This window comes from Nicotiana tomentosiformis, chromosome 11, assembly GCF_000390325.3.
Source record: "Nicotiana tomentosiformis chromosome 11, ASM39032v3, whole genome shotgun sequence".
Taxonomy (NCBI): Eukaryota; Viridiplantae; Streptophyta; class Magnoliopsida; order Solanales; family Solanaceae; genus Nicotiana; species Nicotiana tomentosiformis.
In genome coordinates this window covers 73,423,235-73,446,282 of record NC_090822.1, presented here as the reverse complement: position 1 = coordinate 73,446,282, position 23,048 = coordinate 73,423,235, and the positions used below count along the sequence as shown (strand labels likewise).

Genomic DNA, 23,048 nt, shown 5'->3' with positions numbered 1-23,048 from the left:
ACCTGATTCTACTACATCGGCCCAGGCCACACCAGTTCCTACACGTACTAAGGGTGCGATGGTTCCTCCACCTGACATTCCGATTGCACCTCCAGCCCCAGCTTCCGGCTCTGGTATTTCTGATGGGGATCTTAGGGGAGCTATTCAGATGCTGACTCAGATAGTGGCTTCTCAGGCCCAAAGGTCGAATGTTGCACCTACATCCTCTAGCCAGAAAGGGGATTCTAGTGGTTCCAGGGTGAACAGGTTTCTGTAGTTGGATCCTCCGGTGTTCATGGGTGCTAATACCGAGGAAGACCCATAGGACTTCATTGATGAGATGCATAAGACTTTCCGGATTATGCATGCTACTAAAACGGAGGGAGTGGAGTTGGTCGCCTACCGCCAGAAAGGAGTGGCATATTCTTGGTTTGAGCTGTGGGAGGACTCTCGGGAGGAGGGGAGCCCTCCAGCGAGATGGAGTGAGTTTGTTGATGAGTTTATAGACCATTTCTTGCCTGCCGAGACTAGGGCAACCCATGCCGCAAAGTTTGAGAATCTTAATCAAGGGAGTAGGAATGTGTGGGAGTATCACATGGAGTTCGTGCACCTGTCAAAATATGCCATTCTCATGTTGCCTACTATGGAGGCTAGAGTGCGCCGCTTTGTGCAGGGCCTTAGCCCATTGGTTATCATTGAGGCCGCTACAAGTGCCTTGAATTCAGACATGAACTATGGGAAAATGGTAGCATTTGCTCAAGCTATATAGGACCGCAAGTTGAAGAATAGGAGGGAGCGAGAGGGTACCAGCAAGGCTCGGTCCGCAAACAGTTTTGGGAAGTCATTTGGTGGGGGAGATCAGCTTTCAAGGGAGGGTCATCAGGGCCAACCCAGCCTCATGCTCAGTCTTCAGCCAGAGCACCTCAAGCAGAGCACAGTTAGCAGCAAAGGAGTCGCTTCAGGCCCAATCAGGGCAGCAGGGGACCCCACCATTAGGGCCGATCAGGAGGGAGGTTCCCACAGCAGCGGAGGCCCCCAGGCCCCAGGTGTGGGAAGATGCACTCGGGGATTTGCTACATGGACTTAACTATATGTTACGGGTGCGGATTGAGGGGTCATATTCAAAGGTAGTGTCGTTCATGCCACCAGGGTACGGGCAGGGGCACAGCACAGCCATCCAGTTCTGCAGCTGCTACATCTTCCGCACCCTCTCCAGCTCGAGGCCCTCCGGCACCAGCAGGGCGTGGTGCAGCTAGGGGTGGTGCGCAGAGTTCAGAAGGACCCAGTCGTTTCTATGCTATGAGCAGTCACCAGAATGCACAGGCTTCTCCAGATGTTGTCACATGTATATTGACTGTCCAAACTCATGATGTATATGCTCTTATTGATCCCGGTTCCACCTTATCCTATATTACCCCTTATGTTGCTATGGAATTTGGGATAGAACCGGAACAACTTCCTGAGTCGTTCTCTATATCTACTCCGGTTGGCGAGTCTATTGTGTCTGCACTAGTTTATAGGGGTTGTGTTGTCACGGTGCGTTGTCGGGACATCGTGGCCGATCTCATTGAATTGGGGATGGTTGATTTTGATGTAATTATGGGGATGGATTGGCTTTATTCATGTTTTGCTAAGCTCAACTGCCGAACTAGAACTGTGAGGTTTGAATTTCCAAGTGACCCAATTGTTGAGTGGAAGGAGGATAATATGGTGCCGAAGGGTAGGTTTATTTCTTACCTTAAGGCCACGAAGATGATTCACAAGGGGTGTATCTATCACTTAGTCCGGGTTACGGACACCGATGCTGAGGCACCTACACTCGAGTCAGTGCAAGTTGTGAAAGAATTTTCGGAGGTCTTTCCAGATGAGCTCCATGGGACTTCGCCTAACAGGGAGGTTGATTTCAGGATTGATGTGATACCAGGCATGCAGCCTATATCTATTCCGCCCTACAGAATGGCACCATCAGAATTGAAGGAACTAAAGGAACAGTTGAAGGATTTGTTAGAGAAAGGATTCATCCGACCGAGTGTGTCGCCATGGGGCGCACCGGTTCTCTTCGTGAGGAAGAAAGATAGATCACTGAGGATGTGCATTGACTACTGGCAGCTCAACAAAGTCACAATCAAAAACTAATACCCACTACCAAGAATAGATGATTTGTTTGATCAGTTACAGGGTGCTAAATACTTCTCCAAAATTGATTTACGATCCGGGTATTACCAATTGAAGATCAGGGAGAAGGATATTTCGAAAATAACTTTTAGGACCCGGTATGGGCATTTTGAATTTCTGGTGATGTCTTTTGGGCTAACAAATGCCCCAGCGGATTTCATGGATCTTATGAATCGGGTTTTCAAGCCTTTCCTCGACTCCTTTGTGATAGTGTTCATTGACGATATTCCTGTGTATTCACGAGGTCGGGAGGACCATGCTGATCATCTCAGGGCAGTGTTGCAGACTCTTCATCAGCAACAATTGTATGCGAAATTTTCAAAGTGTGAATTTTGGCTAGAATATGTCACATTCTTGGGTCATGTTGTCTCTAGAGAAGGAATCAAGGTTGATCCTCAAAAGATTTCAGCAGTAAAGAATTGGCCTAGACCTACTACGCCCACTGAGATTCGCAGTTTCTTGGGCTTAGCAGGGTATTACATGAAGTTTGTGGAGGGGTTCTCTACTATTGCCTCTCCGTTGACTAAATTGACTCAGAAAGTAGTTAAGGTTCAATGGTCTGATGCTTGTGAAAGGAGCTTCCAGGAGTTGAAATCGAGATTGACTACAACGCCGGTGTTGACCTTGCCAGAGGGTACAGATGAATTTATGTTATATTTTGATGCTTCAAGAATTGGGCTTGGGTGTGTGTTAATACAACACGGCAAAGTTATAGCATATGCTTCTAGGCAACTCAAGAATCATGAAAAGAATTATCCCACACATGACTTAGAACTTGCGGTGGTGGTTTTTGCATTGAAGATTTGGCGTCACTATTTGTATGGGGTCCATGTAGATGTATTCACGGACCACAAGAGTCTTCAATATATTTTCAAACAAAAGGAGATGAATCTGGGGCAGAGAATATGGCTTGAGTTACTCAACGATTACGACATCGATATTCTATATCACCCAGGGAAAGCAAATGTTGTGGCGGATGCTCTTAGCCGGAAATCTATGGGTAGTTTAGCACACTTGGAGGTATATCAAAGTCCATTGGCCAAGGAAGTCTATCCATTGGCTAGTTTGGGAGTTCATCTTACGGACTCTAATGAAAGAGGGGTAATTGTGCAAAATAGGGCCGAATCATCACTTGTTGTAGAAGTCAAAGAGAAGCAATACAACGATCCATTTTTGGTGCAATTGAAGGAGGGGATTCAAAAACATAAGACTACGGCTTTTGCTCTTAGCATTGATGATGGTACACTAAGGTACCAAGGGAGACTATGTGTTCCGAATGTAGATGGTCTCCGGGAAAGAATCATGACCGAAGCTCATGCTTCTAGGTATTCCGTGCATCTAGGTTCTACGAAGATGTATCACTACCTCAAGGAAGTATATTGGTGGAATGACAGGAAAAGGAATGTGGCACGGTGTCCGAACAGTCAGCAAGTGAAGGCCGAACATCAACGACCTAGTGGGTTGACACAGAACATAAAAATTCCAATGTGAAAGTGAGAGATGATTAATATGGATTTTGTGGTAGGATTACCATGCACTCCGCACAAGTTTGACTCAATTTAGGTGATCGTGGACCGACTCACGAAATTAATACACTTCTTGCTAGTTAAATCTACCGACACAGCGAAACAGTATGCTCAGTTGTATATCAAGGAAATAATAAAGCTACATGGCACTCCAGTTTCTATCATTTCCGATCGAGGGGCTCAGTTCACGGCCAATTTTTGGAGGAAATTTCAGAAAGGTTTGGGTACTCAGGTGAATCTTAGTACATCTTTCCATCCACAGACTGACGGGCAAGCAGAGCAGACTATTCAGACGCTTGAGGACATGTTGTGTACTTGTGTTCTTCATTTCAAGGGTAGCTGGGATGATCATTTGCCACTCATAGAGTATTCTTATAACAACAGCTTTCATGCAAGTATCCAGATGGCACCATTTGAGGCATTATATGGTAGGAGATGTAGATCTCCCATTGGGTGGTTCGATATTGGGGAAGCAGAGTTGATAGGGCCATACCTTGTACATCAGGCTATGGAAAAAGTTAAGATCATAAAGGAGCGGTTGAAAACTGCTCAAAGCCATCAAAAATCCTATTCGGATGTTCGTCGCAGAGACTTAGACTTCAAAGAAGATGATTGGGTATTCTTGAAGGTTTCCCCCATGAAGGGTATTATGCGATTTGGGAAAAAGGAAAATTGAGTTCGAGGTATGTCAGGCCGTACAAAATCATTGAGAGGATCGGTGAGGTGGCGTATAAGCTTGAGCAACCACCTGAGATGTCATTAGTACACCCGCTGTTTCATGTGTCTATGTTGAAGAAAGTAGTTGGAGATCCGACACTCATTGTTCCGGTTGAGACTATTGAGGTTAATGAGGAATTGACTTATGAAGAGATTCCAGTTTCTATTATTGATCAGCAAGTCTGAAAGTTGAGAAAAAAGGAAATTGCATCTGTGAAAGTGTAATGGCGCAACCAACAGATTGAAGAGGCTACTTGGGAGGTTGAGGAAGAAATGAAGAAAAAATACCCTTATTTGTTTGAATAACTATGTATTTATAAAGTTGTGATCTAGGAAAATTATAAGACTTACTTTCTATGAATTTTGTATCAATTGTACAATTGGCATTAAGGGTGTTCCTTTTTGGTAATACATTGCTTGTGAGGCCACAATTGGTGTTGTTTTGTTATTATGTTAGTCGTTGGATTATGTATATGCTGTTAGGATGTGTTTCTGGGGCTCTCTCTCAGGTGGATAGGCCCAGTTACAGGGGAAACTCTCGCAAAAGTTTTGGAAATTTAGGGAGTTAGTCAAATTTGGGACTACTGGTGTGTGGTATGAAAACTGAGTTACATAAGATGCTAATAACAGATTTTTACCCTCATTCGAGGACGAATGATCCTAAGTGGGGGAGAATGTAAGGCCCCGTAAAAATTTTCAAAAGAAAAAAATAATGTTTCGTGGTGCCAAATTGGTTTTACGGCTCAGACTATTTGGGTTGAAAAATGCGACCGCAGAATAGGTCTGCGGGCCGTATAGTGACCACAGACACGGACAGGTTTTTTGCTATTTTGGTCACCGATTATGCGACCGATATGCGGTCCGCATATCGATTATGCAATCGCATATGCGATCGCAGACCTTGTTCCGGAGCTTCATTTTTGGGGGTTTTAAACCGACCCTATTTCGTTAAAACACATCCCATGGACCATTTTGATCATATTTTATGATATTCTTAGAGTGAGAGAGAGGGTCCTAGTGGGAGAAGTGCTATTCATCACATTGCTCTCCAATTCTCACTTAGAATCTTGAAGATTATCAAGAGAGGCACCTAGGTCTTCTTCCTAATAGGTAAGATTCTATCACCCAAACTCTTAATTTCAAAATGTAACTAGAATGGGCCATTAGTAAGGTAATTCATGAGGATGGGAGTGCTTACCTTGAATGCATGTATCCTTGTAGTATGTGGGAAGATTGTGAGATAAAACTGACAGAGAATGGGTTGGGGAAGGATGGAATCCTCCACAAAGAAAAAGGCCTTACAATATTTATGCACACCTAGTGTTTGATAATATGCTCAAATGAGCTAAAACCATGTTCATCTTCCTAATTTTTATTCAATTTTGTTATATTGCTAAAATATATTGAAGTGGCTAATACTCCAGAACATCTTAGAGTTTTAAGGAGCTCAATTGAGGTATGTTGGCTAAACCCCATTCTTCTTAGAATCGTACCCCACGGTGATCATATAATTGGAGTAAGCCCTTGATCATTATAGAATTGGCAATTTCTAACGTGTTTGTGTTGAAGGATGTAAGTTCAATATTTATTCTAGATGCCTCATCATGTTATCTTGTCATTGAGGATGTGTTTGAAAATGTGGAATATGTGTTAGAAATGTTAAGACTTCATGTCAAGATCGAAATAAAGGTTGTTATGCCAAATTGTATGAAAAGCCTCTATGTGCATAAGATCCCCAAATTGCTCATATATGAATTTAATGTCTTGAATGGGGAGTCTTATTGATTTTGATAATGATATTGAATATGGAAAAGGGGTCTGGAACTATGAAATATGGCCAAGTGCCAAAAATGACTTTGTAATCGTAATCACTAGTGTCAATGAATCGAAAGTACATGAAAGAAGTACGATGTGAGATGATTGACTGAAAAAGGTAATGTCTCAAATGAGATGGCCTAGCATGTCAGGCCAATATCGGACTCCGTGTAAGAACACGGTGGTATGTGTGGATGAAATTATGAAAAGGGTTGATGTCTCAAATGAGATGGCCTAGCCGATCGGGCCGTGATCGGACGCATGCCGCACACATGGTGGTTCTGTGCTGGAAAGTTATAATGAAATCATGGTAATGTCTTAGATGAGGCGGCCTAGCCGATCGGGCCGAGATCGGACTCCGTGTAAGAATACGAAGGTATTGTGAATTGTGGAACATCGGTACTAAAGGTCACCCAACATAGTAATATGAAATTGTCTTGAAAATGTATATGATACTTAACTTGTTATTTTACTATTATTTGAAGCCCTTATTGAATTCTTGACTATTCCTCTTGTGTTATTATTCATTCTATTGAGTTGGTGTTTAGCTATACATACTAGTGCTATTCGACGGTACTAATGTCCCTTTTGTCGAGGGCGCTGCATCTTTAAATGGATGCAGGTGGTTACATAGCAGACAGTGCGGATCACAGATAGTGCGGCATCCTCTTCTCAGCGGACTCAGTGAGTCCTATTTTATTCCGGGGTCATGTATTGTAGCTTTTGTTTATATTATGGTCACTTTTTGAGGTACAGCCGGGGCCTTATTGTCGGCACCATCTTTACTCTCTTTTTTATCTTTAGAGGCTCCGTAGACACTATGTGGGTTGTATATGGGTGTTGGAATTGTTAAACAAGTCATGTTGTGCTTGATCACTTGTTCCACTTGAACTTTAAGAAATGTGTATTTTGGGACTTAAAAGCGCAATGACTAATGAAATGATTTAGAATTGTATGAATGAGACTCCTACTGTATAATTAATGAAATCACGTCTTCTCTTGGTCATGGGTTAATTGGGTAGAAAGTATCTAACAGGCTTGCCCGGCCGGGTTCACTCAGTTGAGTGTCGGTCGTGCTTCCCGAGGATGTGGCGTGACAATTATTGAGACCTTTGATGCATCAATTAGATAGAATTTTAAGTTGCAGGCTTTTTTGTTGTGGACCATCAATGACTTTCCAGTATATGAAAATTTATTTGGATGGAGTACAAAAGGAAATTGGCATGTCCATGTTGCAATAAATATACTTCCTCAATTTTATTGGCTAATTGTAAAAACAATGCTTTATGGGTCATTGGCATTACCTTCCTATTAATCACAAATGGAGGAATGACAAGGATTTATTTGATGGTACAAAAGAGAAAAGCCTCCACCAAAAATGCATTCTGGTATTGAGATACTTAATCAAGTGCAAGATCTTGAAGGAATACAATTAACAAAGGATCCAGAGAAAAGGAAGAAGATATCACATGAAAACCGAAAGGATAATTGGAACAAGAAAAGTATCTTTTTTGAACTTCCATATTGGAAATCTCTCTTGTTGCGACATAATTTGGATGTTATGCATATTGAAAAAAATATATGTGATAATATTATGGGGACAATCATGAATGTCAAAGGAAAGACCAAGGACACAATTAAAACCCGACTAGACTTGCAAGAAATGAACAATATGCCGGAATTGCACCCCATCAAAAAAGGGGAGAAAGTCGAAGTTCCAAATGCATGCTACACATTGCCTCCCGAAGGTAAGCACAAACTATTCCTTTTCTTAAAGAATTTAAAAGTTCCTGGTGGATTTTCATGTAATATTTCTCAATGTGTAAACCTGAAAGATCACAAGATATCTGGGTTGAAAAGTCATGATTGTCACATTCTTTTGCAACATATACTCCCCCTTGCACTTCGTGGTATGTTGTCCAAAGAAGTATGTGAACCGCTTATTGAGTTATCTTTATTTTTTAATGTGCTTGGATCAAAGGAGTTAAGGATTCATGACTTGGAACATATTGAAGCACACATTCTTATAACACTTTGTAAATTAGAAAAATTCTTCCCTCCTTCATTTTTTGATATCATGGTGTACTTGGCTATTCATTTAGCTAGTGAAGTTAAGATTGTTGGACCTATTTATTATCGGTGAATGTATCTTGTAGAACGATGGCTATATTTTTTGAAATCTCTCATTGGTAATAGGGCATGTCCAGAAGGTTCTGATGCAGAGGGTTACATTGCAAATGAATGTATGACTTTATGTTCAAGGTATCTACATAGGATTGAGAAAAAATTCAATTGGTCTGAACGGAAATATGATGGGGGGTTAAAAAAATCTAATGCATGATTATCTATATTTTATCAACCTGGAAGTACTTTGGGAGCCAAAGATCCATGTGAGCTTGAAGCAAATGAATTGGAACAAGCACATATATACATACTGAAGAATTGTGATGAAGTCATACCATATCTCGAGTATGGGGAGTTCTTTCATATCGTCTTATTTCCTTATTTTCTTTAGGGTATTTATTTTTTCTATATGACATTTATGGTTCCCTTCAACTTTGTAGAGTGTTTGCACAAACTCATGCAGATACTTCACAATACTATTCTAAAGGAATTTGGAGTGGGGAAGCTCTTCACTTCTTACATAAAGATAATGTAAGACAAGAGGGGAATAGATGAGTAATCTCGTAAAGTTCAAAGCAAATTTGCAATTCCTTGTAGAAAAGTAACTGGCACAAAACTTTCCGGCAAATGCCAGAGGTCTTGTTCTTATAGTTTTTGTAAATTGATCAAGTGTTCATGAATTGCAGCTTCTTTTACAAAGGAGTAATAGTTATGAAAACTAAAAGAGGTTGACTGAATTTTGCTGTTCCTTTCATATCCTTCCAGTAACTCGAAGTTCTGGTTGACTCGAAGTAACTTGTGTTAGGTTTTAGTTTTAATGATAAAAAATAATATAATTGCTTTTGGTGTAGGGACTCAAGAAAATCAACCAAGATTAAGCATTCAAAAGGAAAAGAAGCACTAACGATCCGGCGAGATAATCAATCTAGGATTGATTGAAGAGTTAAAAAGGAAAAGAAGCATTGAAGATCCAGCAAGATAATCAATCACTAGCTATTACTGGAAGGACTCAGAATTAAGGAGCAAATCTGGCACTATCAAGACTTAAAAATGGAAAGTTGTCAAAGTCCACACATCAAGGAAGAGTAACGGGAATTAACCTTATTCTTGGAAAGAATTAATTTCTTTCCAAGGATCAAATCTCTTGGGTTGGAAAATCTCTTCAGTAACGGTCTCCTACAAAGTATTTATACCAACCTTAAGTCTTAGAGAGATATACTTTGATCAAACCAATTACCCTCTCTTTGTTCTACTTCAAACAAACATTGTAGCTCTACTAGATCTATTGTGTAACAAGTTAGAGAAGAAATAGAGAAAAATATTGGTGAGGCATTGTATCAAGAAAAGACGAGTGACATAGAAACTGAGTTGTTTGTGTAAACTACACCATTCACTTTGTACTCAAGAAACTCAATCACTGAAAGAGAACTCCCTTGCAACCCAAGGGGACTGGACTAGGATTCACAGTGAATCCGAACCAGTATAAAAACTGTAGTGTCTTTAATTCCTGCACTTTACTTCTGCATTTTAATTCTGCACTTTTTATTTTCTCACAATTACATCTAGTCGACTAATTGAAAAACCAGTCAACTTATAATAATAAATTTTAAAATAAGCAATTCACCTCCCCCTCCCCCCCCTTGAACTTTCAATTGGTATCAGAGCAAGGCTTACATTTTTCTTTTGCTTAACAGCTTGTGAGAAAAGATCATGGCTAATCAAGTTATTGTCGGAGCACTCTTCCAAGAAGGAACATCGCAAGTAAGGCCACCATATTTCAATGGACAATATTTCTCTCACTGGAAAGTGCATATGGAAGTGTACGCAAAGTATTATGATGTCAAGGTCTGGCGAGTTATCAAAAAGCGGAACTATCCTCTGTCGGCTGCTGCTAAACCACCTATTGATCCTGAAGATATAGATGAATATACTGATGAACAAATGGAAGTTGTGCAAGTTAATGCTAAAGCAAGGAATCTACTTTATAATGCTATAAGTGGTGAGGAATATGAGAAAATCTCCAGTTACGATACAGCCAAAGAGATGTGGGATAAACTTGAAGTTACTTATGAAGGAACCAGTAAAGTGAAAGAAACCCATATCAACATATTGGTTTATGACTACGAACTCTTCCAGATGAAAGAAGGAGAATACATTGAAGACATGTTTGCCAGATTTAGCAAAATCATTAGCGATCTAAAAGCTTTTGGCAAACCATACTCAAGTGGTGATCAAGTTAGGAAAATTTTGAGAAGTCTACCCACTACTTGGCAGACAAAAGTGGTTACACTTGAATCACAGGATTTGAAAAAATTATCATACGATGAACTTCGAGGAGAACTTATAGCCTTCGAGAAAACTCATCTCAAGAAAACAAACCAAGAAAAAAAGAAGAAAATAGTTGCTTTCAAGGCTACAACTGAAAGAGCAGACAATGATATTGATCACGACCCTGAAGCTCTTCAAGAAGAAATTACCATGGTATCAAGGAACATGGATGCTTTAATGAGGAGATACAGGAATACAAGAAGAGGCAGGATACCACCTAGGAGAACTAGGAAATATAACGAACAAGACAAAAATGATGGCAAATGCTATGAGTGTGGAAGATTTGGGCATGTTCAAGCTGAGTGTCCTGATCTTAAAAGAAAGGTTTCCAGAGGTTTTAACAAGAACAAATCATTTGGAAGCTGGAGTGATGAAGACAGTTCAGAAAACGAAGAGATAGCAAAACTATGTTTCATGATAATTCTAGAAAATGACATGAACAAACTCTCAGGGTGCTGGACAGATGAGGACACTTTAGATGACGAATGCAAAGATGACAATGAGAACTGTTTCATGGCGCAAGGTAAAACAAGTGAGGTAAGATCTTATAACTGTGAAAGATGTAATGAATTGTAGGATATTCTTGACCTTACTTTGAAAGAGTCTCAAAAAATGATAAATGAACTAAAGAGACTCAACAAAGATGTAAAAGACTGGAAACTCAAGCTTGAAGTATGCGAAATTGAAAAAGAAGTACTTCAAGATGAGTTTCAGGAATTGCAAATGCAACTCAATGGCATGCGCAAATCCATCAGTCATAGTTCTGTCAAGTCGAACCAGGAGACTTACAAGTCAACTGGAGAAGGACCAGCTAGAACACAATCTACTAGTACTAGCACAAATGAAAGATCCAAATGTGGATCAGGACTTACATATCACTACTGTAACAAAAGTGGACATAAATATTCTTTTTGTCGATTTCGTAAATCAAATATCTCAGGATGGATTTGGAAACCAAAAACAATCCTGAGTCCAGTAATACTAACCAACAAGGACACAAGCAAGCTTGGGTACCTAAAAGGAAGTGATAATTATGTTTTGCAGGAACACCACAGAAGGAGTCACAAAGGAAAATGGTACTTAGATAGTGCGTATTCCAGTCACATGACAGGTGATAGAAACCTGTTTAAAGAAGTTACAAAAATAGACGGAGGAAGTGTCAAATTTGGTGATGACTCAAAAGTAAAAATAGTCGGTACCGGAACAGTTCCTTTCAATAATAATTGTGATATCACTGAGGTTTATCTTGTTGACGGACTTAACTATAATCTTCTGAGTATAAGTCAGCTATGCAACTCAGGGTATGAAATAAAGTTCAAGAAAACAGGTTGTGCTATTGAAGATGAGACAGGTAAAATAATCCTCCCAGGTAAAAGGTATGAAAATGTCTATATTCTTGATAGTTTTGAAAATATAGATGGTCATATTTATTTAACATCCATATATGATGATCCATGGTTATGGTATAAGAAACTTGGTCACGCAAGCATGCATCTGATAGAGAAACTTTTCAAGCATAATTTAGTTATTGGTTTACCTAAACTCAATTTCTCTAGACATCATGTATGTGATACATGTCAGATTGGTAAACAAACTAGAAACTCTTTCAAAAACAAAGATATTGTATCTACTTCAAAGCCCTTGCAATTGCTTCATATGGACTTATTTGGACCCACTAGAACTGCTAGCATAGGAGGAAAATGATATGCGTTTGTTATTGTTGATTATTACTCATGCTTTACTTGGGTGATTTTTCTATCTCACAAAGATGAAGCTTTGAAAAATTTTGAGATCTTCTGTAAAAAGGTCGAAAGAGAAAACGGGTATCTTTTACAACAATTCAAAGTGATCATGGAGGAGAATTTGAAAGCAGAGCATTTGAAGATTTCTGCAATGATCAAGGATACACCCACAATTTCTATACTCCAAGGTCACCCAACATAATGGAGTTGTTGAGCGAAAAAATAGGACTTTACAAAATATGGCAAGAACTATGATACTAGAATATTCGTTACCACTTCACTTCTGGGCAAAAGGAGTAAGTACAGCATGTCACATTCTCAATAGATGCCTCATAAGACCCATCCTGAAGAAGACTCCTTATGAATTGTGGAAAGGTAAACGACCCAATATAAGTTACTTTCATCCGTTTGGAAGCAAGTGCTTCATTCACAATAATGGTAAGGACAATCTTAGAAAATTCGATTCAAGAAGTAACGAAGGTATTTTTCTGGATTATTCATTAAATAGTAGATCCTTTAGAGTCTATAATAAATGCACACTGTGTGTAGAAGAATCAGTATATGTTATCTTTGATGAAAATAACACTTCGGCCGAGAAAGGAATTATTGCAGGTGATGAAGATCAAATTCAAAAAATTCAGGAGACAAGCAAATCACAAGAGTTGACTAATAAACTTGATGGCGTAATGGAGTCAACTAATGAGATTAGCAACAGTCAATCAAAATCTCCGAAGGCATCAACTACTTATACAAGTAAAATTCATCCAAATGAATGGAGAGGTGAACCAGAATATCCTCAAAAGTTTATCATAGGAGACCAAAGCGAAGGAATAAAAACCAGGGGCGCTCTCAAGAAGAAAGCAAACATAGCACTGATTTCCCAGATTGAACCAAAGAAAACAGAGGAAGCTCTGAAAGACTCAAGCTGGTTACAAGCAATGCAAGAAGAGCTAGATCAATTTGACAAAAATCAAGTGTGAAAACTACTGCCTAAGCCTGAAAACGCTCCTGTAATTAGAACAAAATGGGTTTTCAGAGATAAGCTAATTAAGGATGGAAATGTTGTGAGAAACAAATCCAGATTAGTAGCTCAAGGATATTCACAACAGGAAGGAGTCGACTACGATGAAACCTTTGCTCCAGTAGCTCGACTGGAATCAATACGAATTCTTCTTGCATACGCATCCTTTAAAAGATTTAGGCTCTTCCAGATGGATGTTAAAAGTGACTTTTTAAATGGTTTCATTGAGGAGGAGGTATATGTAAAACAACCCCCTGGATTTGAAGATTCAAAGTTTCCTTACCATGTGTACAAATTGACCAAAGCATTGTATGGACTTAAACAAGCTCCACGAGCATGGTACAAAAGACTCCGCTCATTTCTTATTGATCACGGATTTACAAGAGGTAAAGTAGACACTGCCCTTTTTATTAAAAGATCATCGGAAGGTAATCTCATTATTCAAGTTTACGTTGATAATATTATTTTTGGTAGTGCTAATCCTTTTCTGTGCAAGGAATTTTCAAATCTTATGCAAAGTGAGTTTGAAATGAGTATGATGGGAGAGCTAACGTTCTTTCTTGGATTTCAAATTCAACTATATGAAGAAGGAACGTTTATATGTCAGACAAAATACACAAAGAAGTTGATTTAGAAGTTCGGTATGAGTAATGCTAAAGCTATTGGCACACTAATGAGTCCTTCAACAAGTCTTGACAAAGATGAAAAGGAAAATCTTGTTGATGAAACTAAATATCGTGGAATGATTGGCTCCCTTCTTTATCTAACTGCTAGTCGACCAGATATTATGTTTAGTGTTTGTAAATGTGCCAAGTTTCAGTCAGCTCCTAAAGAATTACATCTGACTGCAGTAAAGAGAATTATTTGATATCTCATTGGAACTATTTCTCACGGATTATGGTATCCACACTCTAACATTTTAAACTAGAAGGTTTATCAGATGCTGATCTTGCAGGTGATAAGGAAGACAGAAAAATCACCAGCGGAACATGTCAATTACTTGGAAAAGCACTTATATCTTGGAACAGTAAAAATCAAGGATCAGTTGCACTATTTATAACTGAGGCTGAGTATATCGCCATTGGACAATGTTGTGCACAATTACTATGGATGTCTCATCAATTGGGTGACTATGAACTATTCTTTAAACCCATTCCAATTTTTTGTGATAACTCTAGCGCTATATGTCTCTCAAAAAATCATGTGCATCATTCTAGGGCAAAGCATATAGACATCAAGCATCATTTCATTAGAGATCATGTTCTTAAGGGAAATATAGAATTATCTTTTGTTGGAACTACTAATCAACTAGCAGATATTTTCTCTAAACATTTACTTGAAGACAGATTTTACTTTTTAAGAGAATTACTTGGTATTATTTTCATTGATCATTAATACTAGGACCTATGTGATATTTTTATGTTTTGTATGCCTAATGTTTAAACTTTGTCTTTTCATAGTCATTAATAGCGCCTCTGAATTCCCTCTCTTTTTCTCTCTTTTCACATCAATTGCAACGTTCAAGAAAGAAAAACTAATCATCACGCCTATTCAACTGACACCCTTTCCTTTCCTGTACCCAATCGTCAGAAATTCCTTATTTTAATCTCTGAAATCCTCTTCCAATATCCATCATTCCCATCGCCTAGAAACCCTCTTTGAAACTCTCTTCAACCAGTTTCTTCAATGGCTAAACACTCTAAAAATCCCTCAGCCTCCGCCAGGAAAAGTACTCGCTCCAGAGCAAAACCTTCTTCCCAGCCTCCAGAAAAAGTAGACCTAGGGTCCGACCACTCAGAAGGCTTTGCCTCATCTCAGGCAGAACTCTCAGATCATTCTCATCCTCTAGGAGAAAAAGCCTTTGGAAAAAGACCTTTGGAAGAACCTCCTAAATCCTTTACTCCAAAGAAATCGATAATATATCTCTCAATTTCTTTAGAGTCTGACCTAAATTTCTGGGATTCTCCAAACAGGAATTTTTTTATTGCTCTGAAAGACGAGCCAATCGCTCATGGCAGAGTAGTCGACCTTGATGACATAGAAGCCCTAAACTATAAGGTAAAAGATCTGTTTGTTTATCAAGGCTGGTCAAAAAAAAATCTGGTTTTCCCATGCTTTTCAAAAATTCTTGGCCTGATGATTTTGAAATCATCTTTGATCAAGCAAAACGTTGTACTGCTGAGTGTACATCTGAATCCCTCCCGAACCAATTAGGTCCAAGTGATGTTAGCTTTGAAACTCGTGTTCTAGCCCACATTGTTGCAACTACTCTGATCCCTCGTACATGCTCCTTCTCCACCTTCTCTCAAAGAGATACCTTTCTTGTTTATTGCCTTGTTACCAAACTCAAGATCAAATTATCCTCCAGGGTCAAAAATTTTATGAGTGAAAGTGCTGATGATCCCACCAGTCTGCCCTATGTAGGGCTGGCAAGTGGGCCGGTCCCGGGCCTAAACGGGCCAAGTAGGCCGGTCCAAATGGTCCCGGGCCGGGCACAAATTAAATGGGCCAAATGGGCCCGGGCCTAAACGGGCTTTTTCTAAGGATTGGACGGGACCGGGACCGGGACCGTTTGGTCCCGGGCTAAACGGTCCCGGGCCGCGGGCTAAACGGGCTAAGTGGGCTAAGTGGGCCCAATATATATATTTTTAAAAAAAAAAATAGATATTAGAGACAAAAGGATGTTAAAAAAAATATCTAAGACAATGCTTTGTAAATTTTATTATAGAATTCTGACCTAAATTTTATTTAACATCCTAAATTTTAATATTCAATATTTAATATCGAATATATATAGTATATAAGGTGTATATATAGTATATAAGATGTATATATAGTATATCGATATAAGATATATATATATATATATATATATATATATATAAGCTATATTCGATAAGCTATATATACATCTTATATACTATATATAAGATGTATATATAGTATAGTATATATATTAAATGTATATATAGTATATATATATAAGCTATATTCGATAAGCTATATATACATCTTACATACTATATATAAGATATATATATAGTATATATATAAGATGTATATATATATAGTAAATTCGATAAGCTATATATACATCTTATATACTATATATGTATATATAGTATAGTATAGTATATATATTAAATGTATAATATATATATATCGATATAAGATGTATATATAGTATATTTATATATAAGCTATATTCGATATGCTATATATACATCTTATATACTATATATAAGATGTATATATAGTATAGTATAGTATAGTATAGTATAGTATATATATTAAATGTATAATATATATATATAAGTTATATTCGATAAGCTATATATACAGCTTATATACTATATATAAGATGTATATATAGTATAGTATAGTATAGTATATATATTAGTCTAAAGACAAAAGGATGTTAAAAATAATATCTAAGTCGAAAAACAAAAATATTGTAAAGAGATATGCCTTGTAATTTTATTATAGAATTAAAAAATATGATAATATCTTTCTTAGTCTTCATCCCCCTATGGAATGAGCACAACAAGGTGCTAATACCACCATTGAGAAGAAAAAGAAACTAATCAAGATGTGCCAAAATATAAGTTACATAATACATACTAATTTTTGTTCAAACAAGTTACATGGTATCTCTTACAAATTTCATAAATCTATCAAGGTCCGGAGGAATTTCTGTTGGTGGTGGCGGAAAAGTTTCTTGGTCATCGCCACTTCCGGGCGAAGAAACATCCTCCGCAAGTTCAGCTAGCATTTGTTCGTAAGCTTCGTCTTCATCTGGTTGTGATTCAGCAAGTCCAAAATTTCTTCTTTCCGACCGGATCCAATCTCTGAAAAGTACTGATTTTTCCAAACTCTCCCTCATAGACGCTCTATAATCACCGAGTTGAAATCTTGCTTGACTGAAAGCGCTCTCTGATGCCACTGTTGAAGCTTGAATAGTTAAAATGTCTCGGGCCATCCTTGAAAGAACCGGAAAGAGTTTTTCTTTGTCCTTCCACCATTCCAAAATATTAAAGGAACCGTCGGGATTCACTTTCTCAATTTCCTGCGACAAATAAACTTCAAGCTCATTTAGTATTTAGCGTAGTGGTAAGCAAGGTTATAGCATTTGTGTTACTAGTAGCATTATCCATTGAAATTGACATTATTTTATCACTAATGCAAAATATCTACAAATATCTGTAACTGTGCTAGCAATAAACTGCCATGTGTGACGCGAATTAATTATTCTATAAGAAATAATGCGCTTTTGCATTATCCAATCCTCATCAATCCAATGACTGGTAACAGTAAGGTAATCACAGTCGTTACCACTTCTACTAATATCAGTTGTAATAGCAACACGACAATTTATATGAGTAAATAAATAGCGCAAATATTATTCATATTCATGTTTATATTTATAAATATTGCTCTTTACGGTTGTGCGAGGAAAACCTTTATAAGTAGGATTAAAAAAATTCTAATATAATGCAAAAAGTTAGGATCAGAAGAAAAACTATAGGGTAAACACATAACAATTACCATTTTTGCCAATTCTTCCCGATCTTTTTTTGGATCATAATATAAAATACCACCGGTAACGGTGTTAATTCCCGGTTGAAATTGATTTGAACTGGCACTAGGGTCAACCTGATTAGGAGTAGGTAGACTTTTTCCCTCGGCCAAAGCTTTCAGATGAAGATATCTCACTTTATCTTGAGGGTGTTTCATTATGTGTCTAGCCAAAGTTCCCGTCCCCCCCTCCTCCCCCTCCCCCGCGATCCAAAATATTTAAAAACTAACTCCGTGCCACAAGTTTTACACTTAGCCTTATTTTCTGGAATTAGTTGAGTAAAAAATGGCCAAACGGGAGATGTTTCCGTCCGTTTGCTAGGTTGTCTAGAAAAAGTAGGGGTAGTAACAGGAGTATCAAATGGGGCATCATTTGGATTAGCAGGGTTACTACTAGTTGGGTTAACATCAGGAGCAGGACTAGTTGGTGTATCATCATCCGGTTGAGTTTCATCAAAATCTATTTTCTCGTCATCATTTTCATCAATAGTTGGATTAGAATAAAGAGCATTCATTAATTCATGGTCTAATTGTTTACCAGATCTAATATTATGGCAAAATTGACTTTCAGTAAATTGTAATAAACTATTATCGCTATCAAGAATAGCAGGTGTAGGACGTATATAGAGTTTGGTTCGGGGAGCCCGGGGCAGTGGGGGAGGAACATATTGAGCACTAGATTCGTCACTCTTGGATTTTCCCTTATTTTTACCAAAAAGTTTTTTTAAGGAAGAGATCTTAATTAATAAAGTAATAGAAAATAAATAAAACAAACAAAATTATAATATTAAAACTTAAGAGTTGGAACGAGTTTACCGAATTGACGAACAACTTGTTGGAAATTGATTATCGTTGAAAACTTCAATTCACCAACTTCACAATTGTTTCACAAATTGTAACAATAAAGTAAGCAATAGTAGTAATTATAGAAGAAAATTAGAGAGAGATTGTGATAGATTGATGGTTTTGTAAGAAAAAATAAAAGAATGATGGGGTATTTATAGTTGAAAATAGGGAAAAAGTATAATTATAAAAAGTTTGGGATTAAAACAAAGTTGGGGGGGTTAAATGGCTATTTTATAAATAGCCAACGGCTATTTTTGACAACCCAACGACTATATTTTTTTTAAAAAAAATAGCCGTTGGGACCGTTTGGCCCGCTAAGGAACCGGGCTGGTCCCGGGCCCTGGCGGGCTAAACGGTCCCGGGCCTGACGGGCCCAAATCATAGGACCGACCCACGAGACCGGCCCAGGCCCACTAAAACCGGGCCAAACGATCCTGGCCCATTTACCCCGTTTGGCCCGTTTGGCTCGCGGTCCCGGGCCGGTCTCGGGCGTGGACCGGCCCACTTGCCACCCCTAGCCCTATGGCACGGCCATTACTCACATTCTGGAAACTCATAATATCTCTATCTCTGAATATCCCTTCGTCTCCATTTCAAAATCTTACAATTCTAGGGCGTTTGCTAGTATGGGATATGTGTGCGTGAAGGGCTCCTGGGTTAAGAAACAGGAAGGTGAGGTCAAGCATGTTCAACCTGATCCCAAGACCAAAGCCTCTATTTTCCATCACAGTCTTAGTAATCCTGACCTTGCTGAGAAACTGACTGCCATTAACAACTAGCTGACCACCATCAAAGATCTTTTTGTTTCCACTCAGTCCACTGTTGGGGACATTCATGCAATCTCCAAAGAGACAGGGTCTGATGTTTCAAAGATAAGGGTTGCAATTCTCAGAGTTAGGGAAAACGCAGTCAAGGCGTTCAAGGTAGTACACGACAGGCTTGATGGAGTGATTTTCTCAGCTAATGCTAGCTTTGATCAACTGAAGGAGGAGATTTGCAATACTCTTACTTATTTCTTACGTCGTTAGTGTGGAAGTTTCAAATTCATGTTTTTTTGGTATGCTGTTTTGGACTGGATAACCAGTCATTGGATGATCTTTTTTAACTCTGCATGCATATTATGCTACAAATTCTGCTTTAATATCTGGTGTGTTGTTGTTTTTATCCCCTCTTTCCTGATGCCAAAAAGGGGGAGAAGGCTATATATATATATATATATATATATTCGTGCAGGTACATCCATTGCAGGGGGAGTCGACTATAGATACTACAGGAGAAGTCGACTAAAAGAAGTAGTCCCAATGGCACCTATTGAGGGGAAGTCAACTACACTCATTGAGGGGGAGTTAAATACAGGAAAGTTAACTGATATTTACATATATTATTTTTTTTGTCATCATCAAAAAGGGGGAGATTGTTAGGTTTTAGTTTTAATGATGAAAAATAATATAATTGCTTTTGGTATAGGGACTCAAGGAAATCAACCAAGATCAAAGTGCACAAAGAGAAACAATCAAAGCTGAAGGAAGAAACCAATCAAAGATTGATTGAAGCATTCAAAAGGAAAAGAAGCAAGACGATCCGGCGAGATAATCAATCCGAGATTGATTGAAGAATTAAAAAGGAAAAGAAGCATTGAAGATACGGCAAGATAATCAATCAGTATCTATTACTGGAAGAACCCAGAATTAAGGAGCAAATTCGGCGTTATCAAAACTTAAAAATGGAAAGTTGTCAAAGTCAACACATCAAGGAAGAGAAACGGAAATTAACCTTATTCTTGAAAAGAATCAATTTCTTTCCAAGGATCAAATCTCTTGGGTTGGCAAATCTCTTTAGTAACGGTCTCCTACAAAGTATTTATACGCAACCTTAAGTCTTAGAGAGATATACTTTGATCAAACCAATTACCCTCTCTTTGTTCTACTTCAAACAAACATTGTAGCTCTACTAGATCTGTTGTGTAACAAGTTAGAGAAGAAAGAGAGAAAAATACTGGTGAGACATTGTATCAAGAAAAGACGAGTGACATAGAAATTGAGCTGTTGGTGTAAACTATACCATTCACTTTGTACTCAAGAAACTCAATCACTGAAAGAAAACTCCCTTGAAACCTAAGGGGACTGGACTAGGATTCACATTGAATCTGAACCAGTATAAAAACTTCGATGTATTTAATTCCTGCACTTTACTTCTGCATTTTAATTCTGCATTTCTTATTATCTCGCTATTACATCTAATCGACTAATTAAAAAATCAGTCAACTTATAATAATTAATTTTAAAATAAGTAATTCACCCCGTGGACTTTCAACTCAAGGTTGACTGAGAAGAGAATTGTTCTGGTTCCACTATCTTAAGAGGCAAAACTGGAGTTATTTATAATGCATACAGACTACTAACTTGTCAATCAAGTAGATGTGTACTAGATGAAACACAGAATCCAATTTGGGTTTATAAAATTTCATATTTTGTTGATGATCCTATTGAACTGTAATGTTCTTAGTGGTAAAAACAGGTTAGCTAAGTATCGTAATATGTTGTATATTCCCAGAAGAAATTATTTGACATATTTTTTGATAATTTGTGTCATACCATTTATATATCATGGAAGTATCACTGCCTTACCATGATATACTTTCATTATCAGGAATGTTAGGATAAATAGCTAGCTTGCATAGAAACTACCTTCTGCATGTATCTCTCAAACCATACACCTACTTCAATTTTTCACCTTATTGTAAAAATGATTATATAATGTTTGCCACCATAAGATGTCTAGAGAAAAACTAAGACACATCATGCCTCAGAATTCGTCCCTACAAGTGTCTATAGCAGTAATATAATCAAGCAAATATTTTTGAATTGCAATTATTTCGTCTGCCTTTTTTGCTTCTGCCATTGATTTTAAGTCCTTGAGTTGGTTCATGTACAAATATTTAGTTGTTTCTTGTTTCAAGTTTCATGTGTGACTTGTTACTCTAAGAGCCTAAATTGCCAAATCCAGCAAATTTCGATGAAGAATGTAGACTTTGACTTTGGAAAAGGCAAAAAAACATACATAGCAAAATAAGAAGGGAGAAGGAGAAAGTATTCAATTAGTTGCACTTGCCGCGACACATGATATGTTCTGGTGAAAGCAGCTAGACTTATACAAAATAACAAAATAAACTTTCTCCTCTTCTTTTATCGAACCGAAGTTTAATTTACCGTTCCAAAACTTTTCTAATTAATTTGCTTATATTCTTGTAGCCTTGTTGATGTTGCTGGATAACACCTAATGAATTTAGACTGCTTTTGGGGTTAGCGGTTCAACCATTTCTAGTGTAAATTTACATATATTATTTTACCAATAGTTATTTATCAGTCTTTTCAAAATTTTGTACTTACAGATTTTGAAGATTGAAGCTACAAGCCAAGATACAAGTTTAGAAGAAACAAAAGCTCATTATTATTTTGCTAGGAATGTTATGTAAAACATGATTTCATAGTCTAGCTTAGGATGTTAGCAAAGTTTTTTTGTTAAGATGTTGAGCAAATATTGAAACTAACATCATGGGATGTTAGCATTGTAATTAATAACTTTTTATATAGCAATTTAACATTTATTGATAAAAATTAATGTTTTGTTACATCGAGCTTTAGGACTACTTGACAACAGGGGTGGATTTAGGGGGGCGGAAGGGAAACCCCCTTCGCTGAAAAGTTACACTGTATATATATAACGCAAAATCTATTTTTATCTCTATATATTAAGTTTTGAACCCTATTGACACAGTCCAAAAGTGTAGCTTAGTGGTCAAGGGGGTTCAAAATCTTTGAAAGGTCATAGGTTTAATTCCCACTAGGTACGATCTTTTTTTTTCTTGAACCCCCTTCGCGGAGATCCTGCCTCCGCCACTGCTTGACAAGAAATATGGTCGTTATAGTTACTACAATTATTTTAAATAGCGACTAGTGCTGCTCGTCACTAAAAGATAATCTACGAACAATTAAAGATTGGTCGCTAAAACTGGTTGACGACCGGAAAATATATATTTTTCATAATATATTTATCGTCTATTAGGGAGGAGAAGGCTGGTCGCTAAAACTGTTTAACGAAGGGCAAATATATATATTTTTACAATATATTAATTGTCTACTGGGACGAGATATGTAGTCTCTAAAAATATTTAACGACTAGATTTTTTTTCCGTCTCTA

General features: G+C 37.8%; 1 protein-coding gene and 1 long non-coding RNA gene across 3 annotated transcripts; both read left to right on the top strand.

The window, feature by feature from the left end:
• Positions 1 to 340: 340 nt before the first annotated feature.
• Positions 341 to 2,798, top strand: LOC138901674 (uncharacterized). The gene is made up of 3 exons (XM_070189452.1): positions 341 to 724; positions 1,129 to 1,875; positions 2,730 to 2,798. The coding sequence occupies exons 1-3, from the start codon at positions 341 to 343 to the stop codon at positions 2,796 to 2,798; spliced, it is 1,200 nt and encodes a 399-aa protein (XP_070045553.1).
• Positions 2,799 to 7,518: 4,720 nt separating this feature from the next.
• LOC104111395 (uncharacterized) lies at positions 7,519 to 20,952 on the top strand. Of its 2 annotated transcripts, XR_011412369.1 has the most exons (3): positions 7,519 to 7,960; positions 9,188 to 9,421; positions 20,608 to 20,952. It is a non-coding gene; the product is annotated as an uncharacterized lncRNA (long non-coding RNA). The 2 variants fall into 2 exon arrangements; XR_011412368.1 differs by lacking the exon at positions 20,608 to 20,952 and having other exon boundaries at positions 9,188 to 9,664.
• Positions 20,953 to 23,048: the final 2,096 nt, after the last annotated feature.

Coding starts and splice junctions, on each gene's coding strand:
- LOC138901674 (XM_070189452.1), top strand. CDS start 341: ATGCATGCTACTAAAACGGAGGGAGTGGAGTTGGTCGCCTACCGCCAG. Junction 725..1,128: donor ACATGAACTATGGGAAAATG/GTAGCATTTGCT, acceptor TCATGCCACCAG/GGTACGGGCAGGGGCACAGC. Junction 1,876..2,729: donor GGACTTCGCCTAACAGGGAG/GTTGATTTCAGG, acceptor TGCTTGTGAAAG/GAGCTTCCAGGAGTTGAAAT.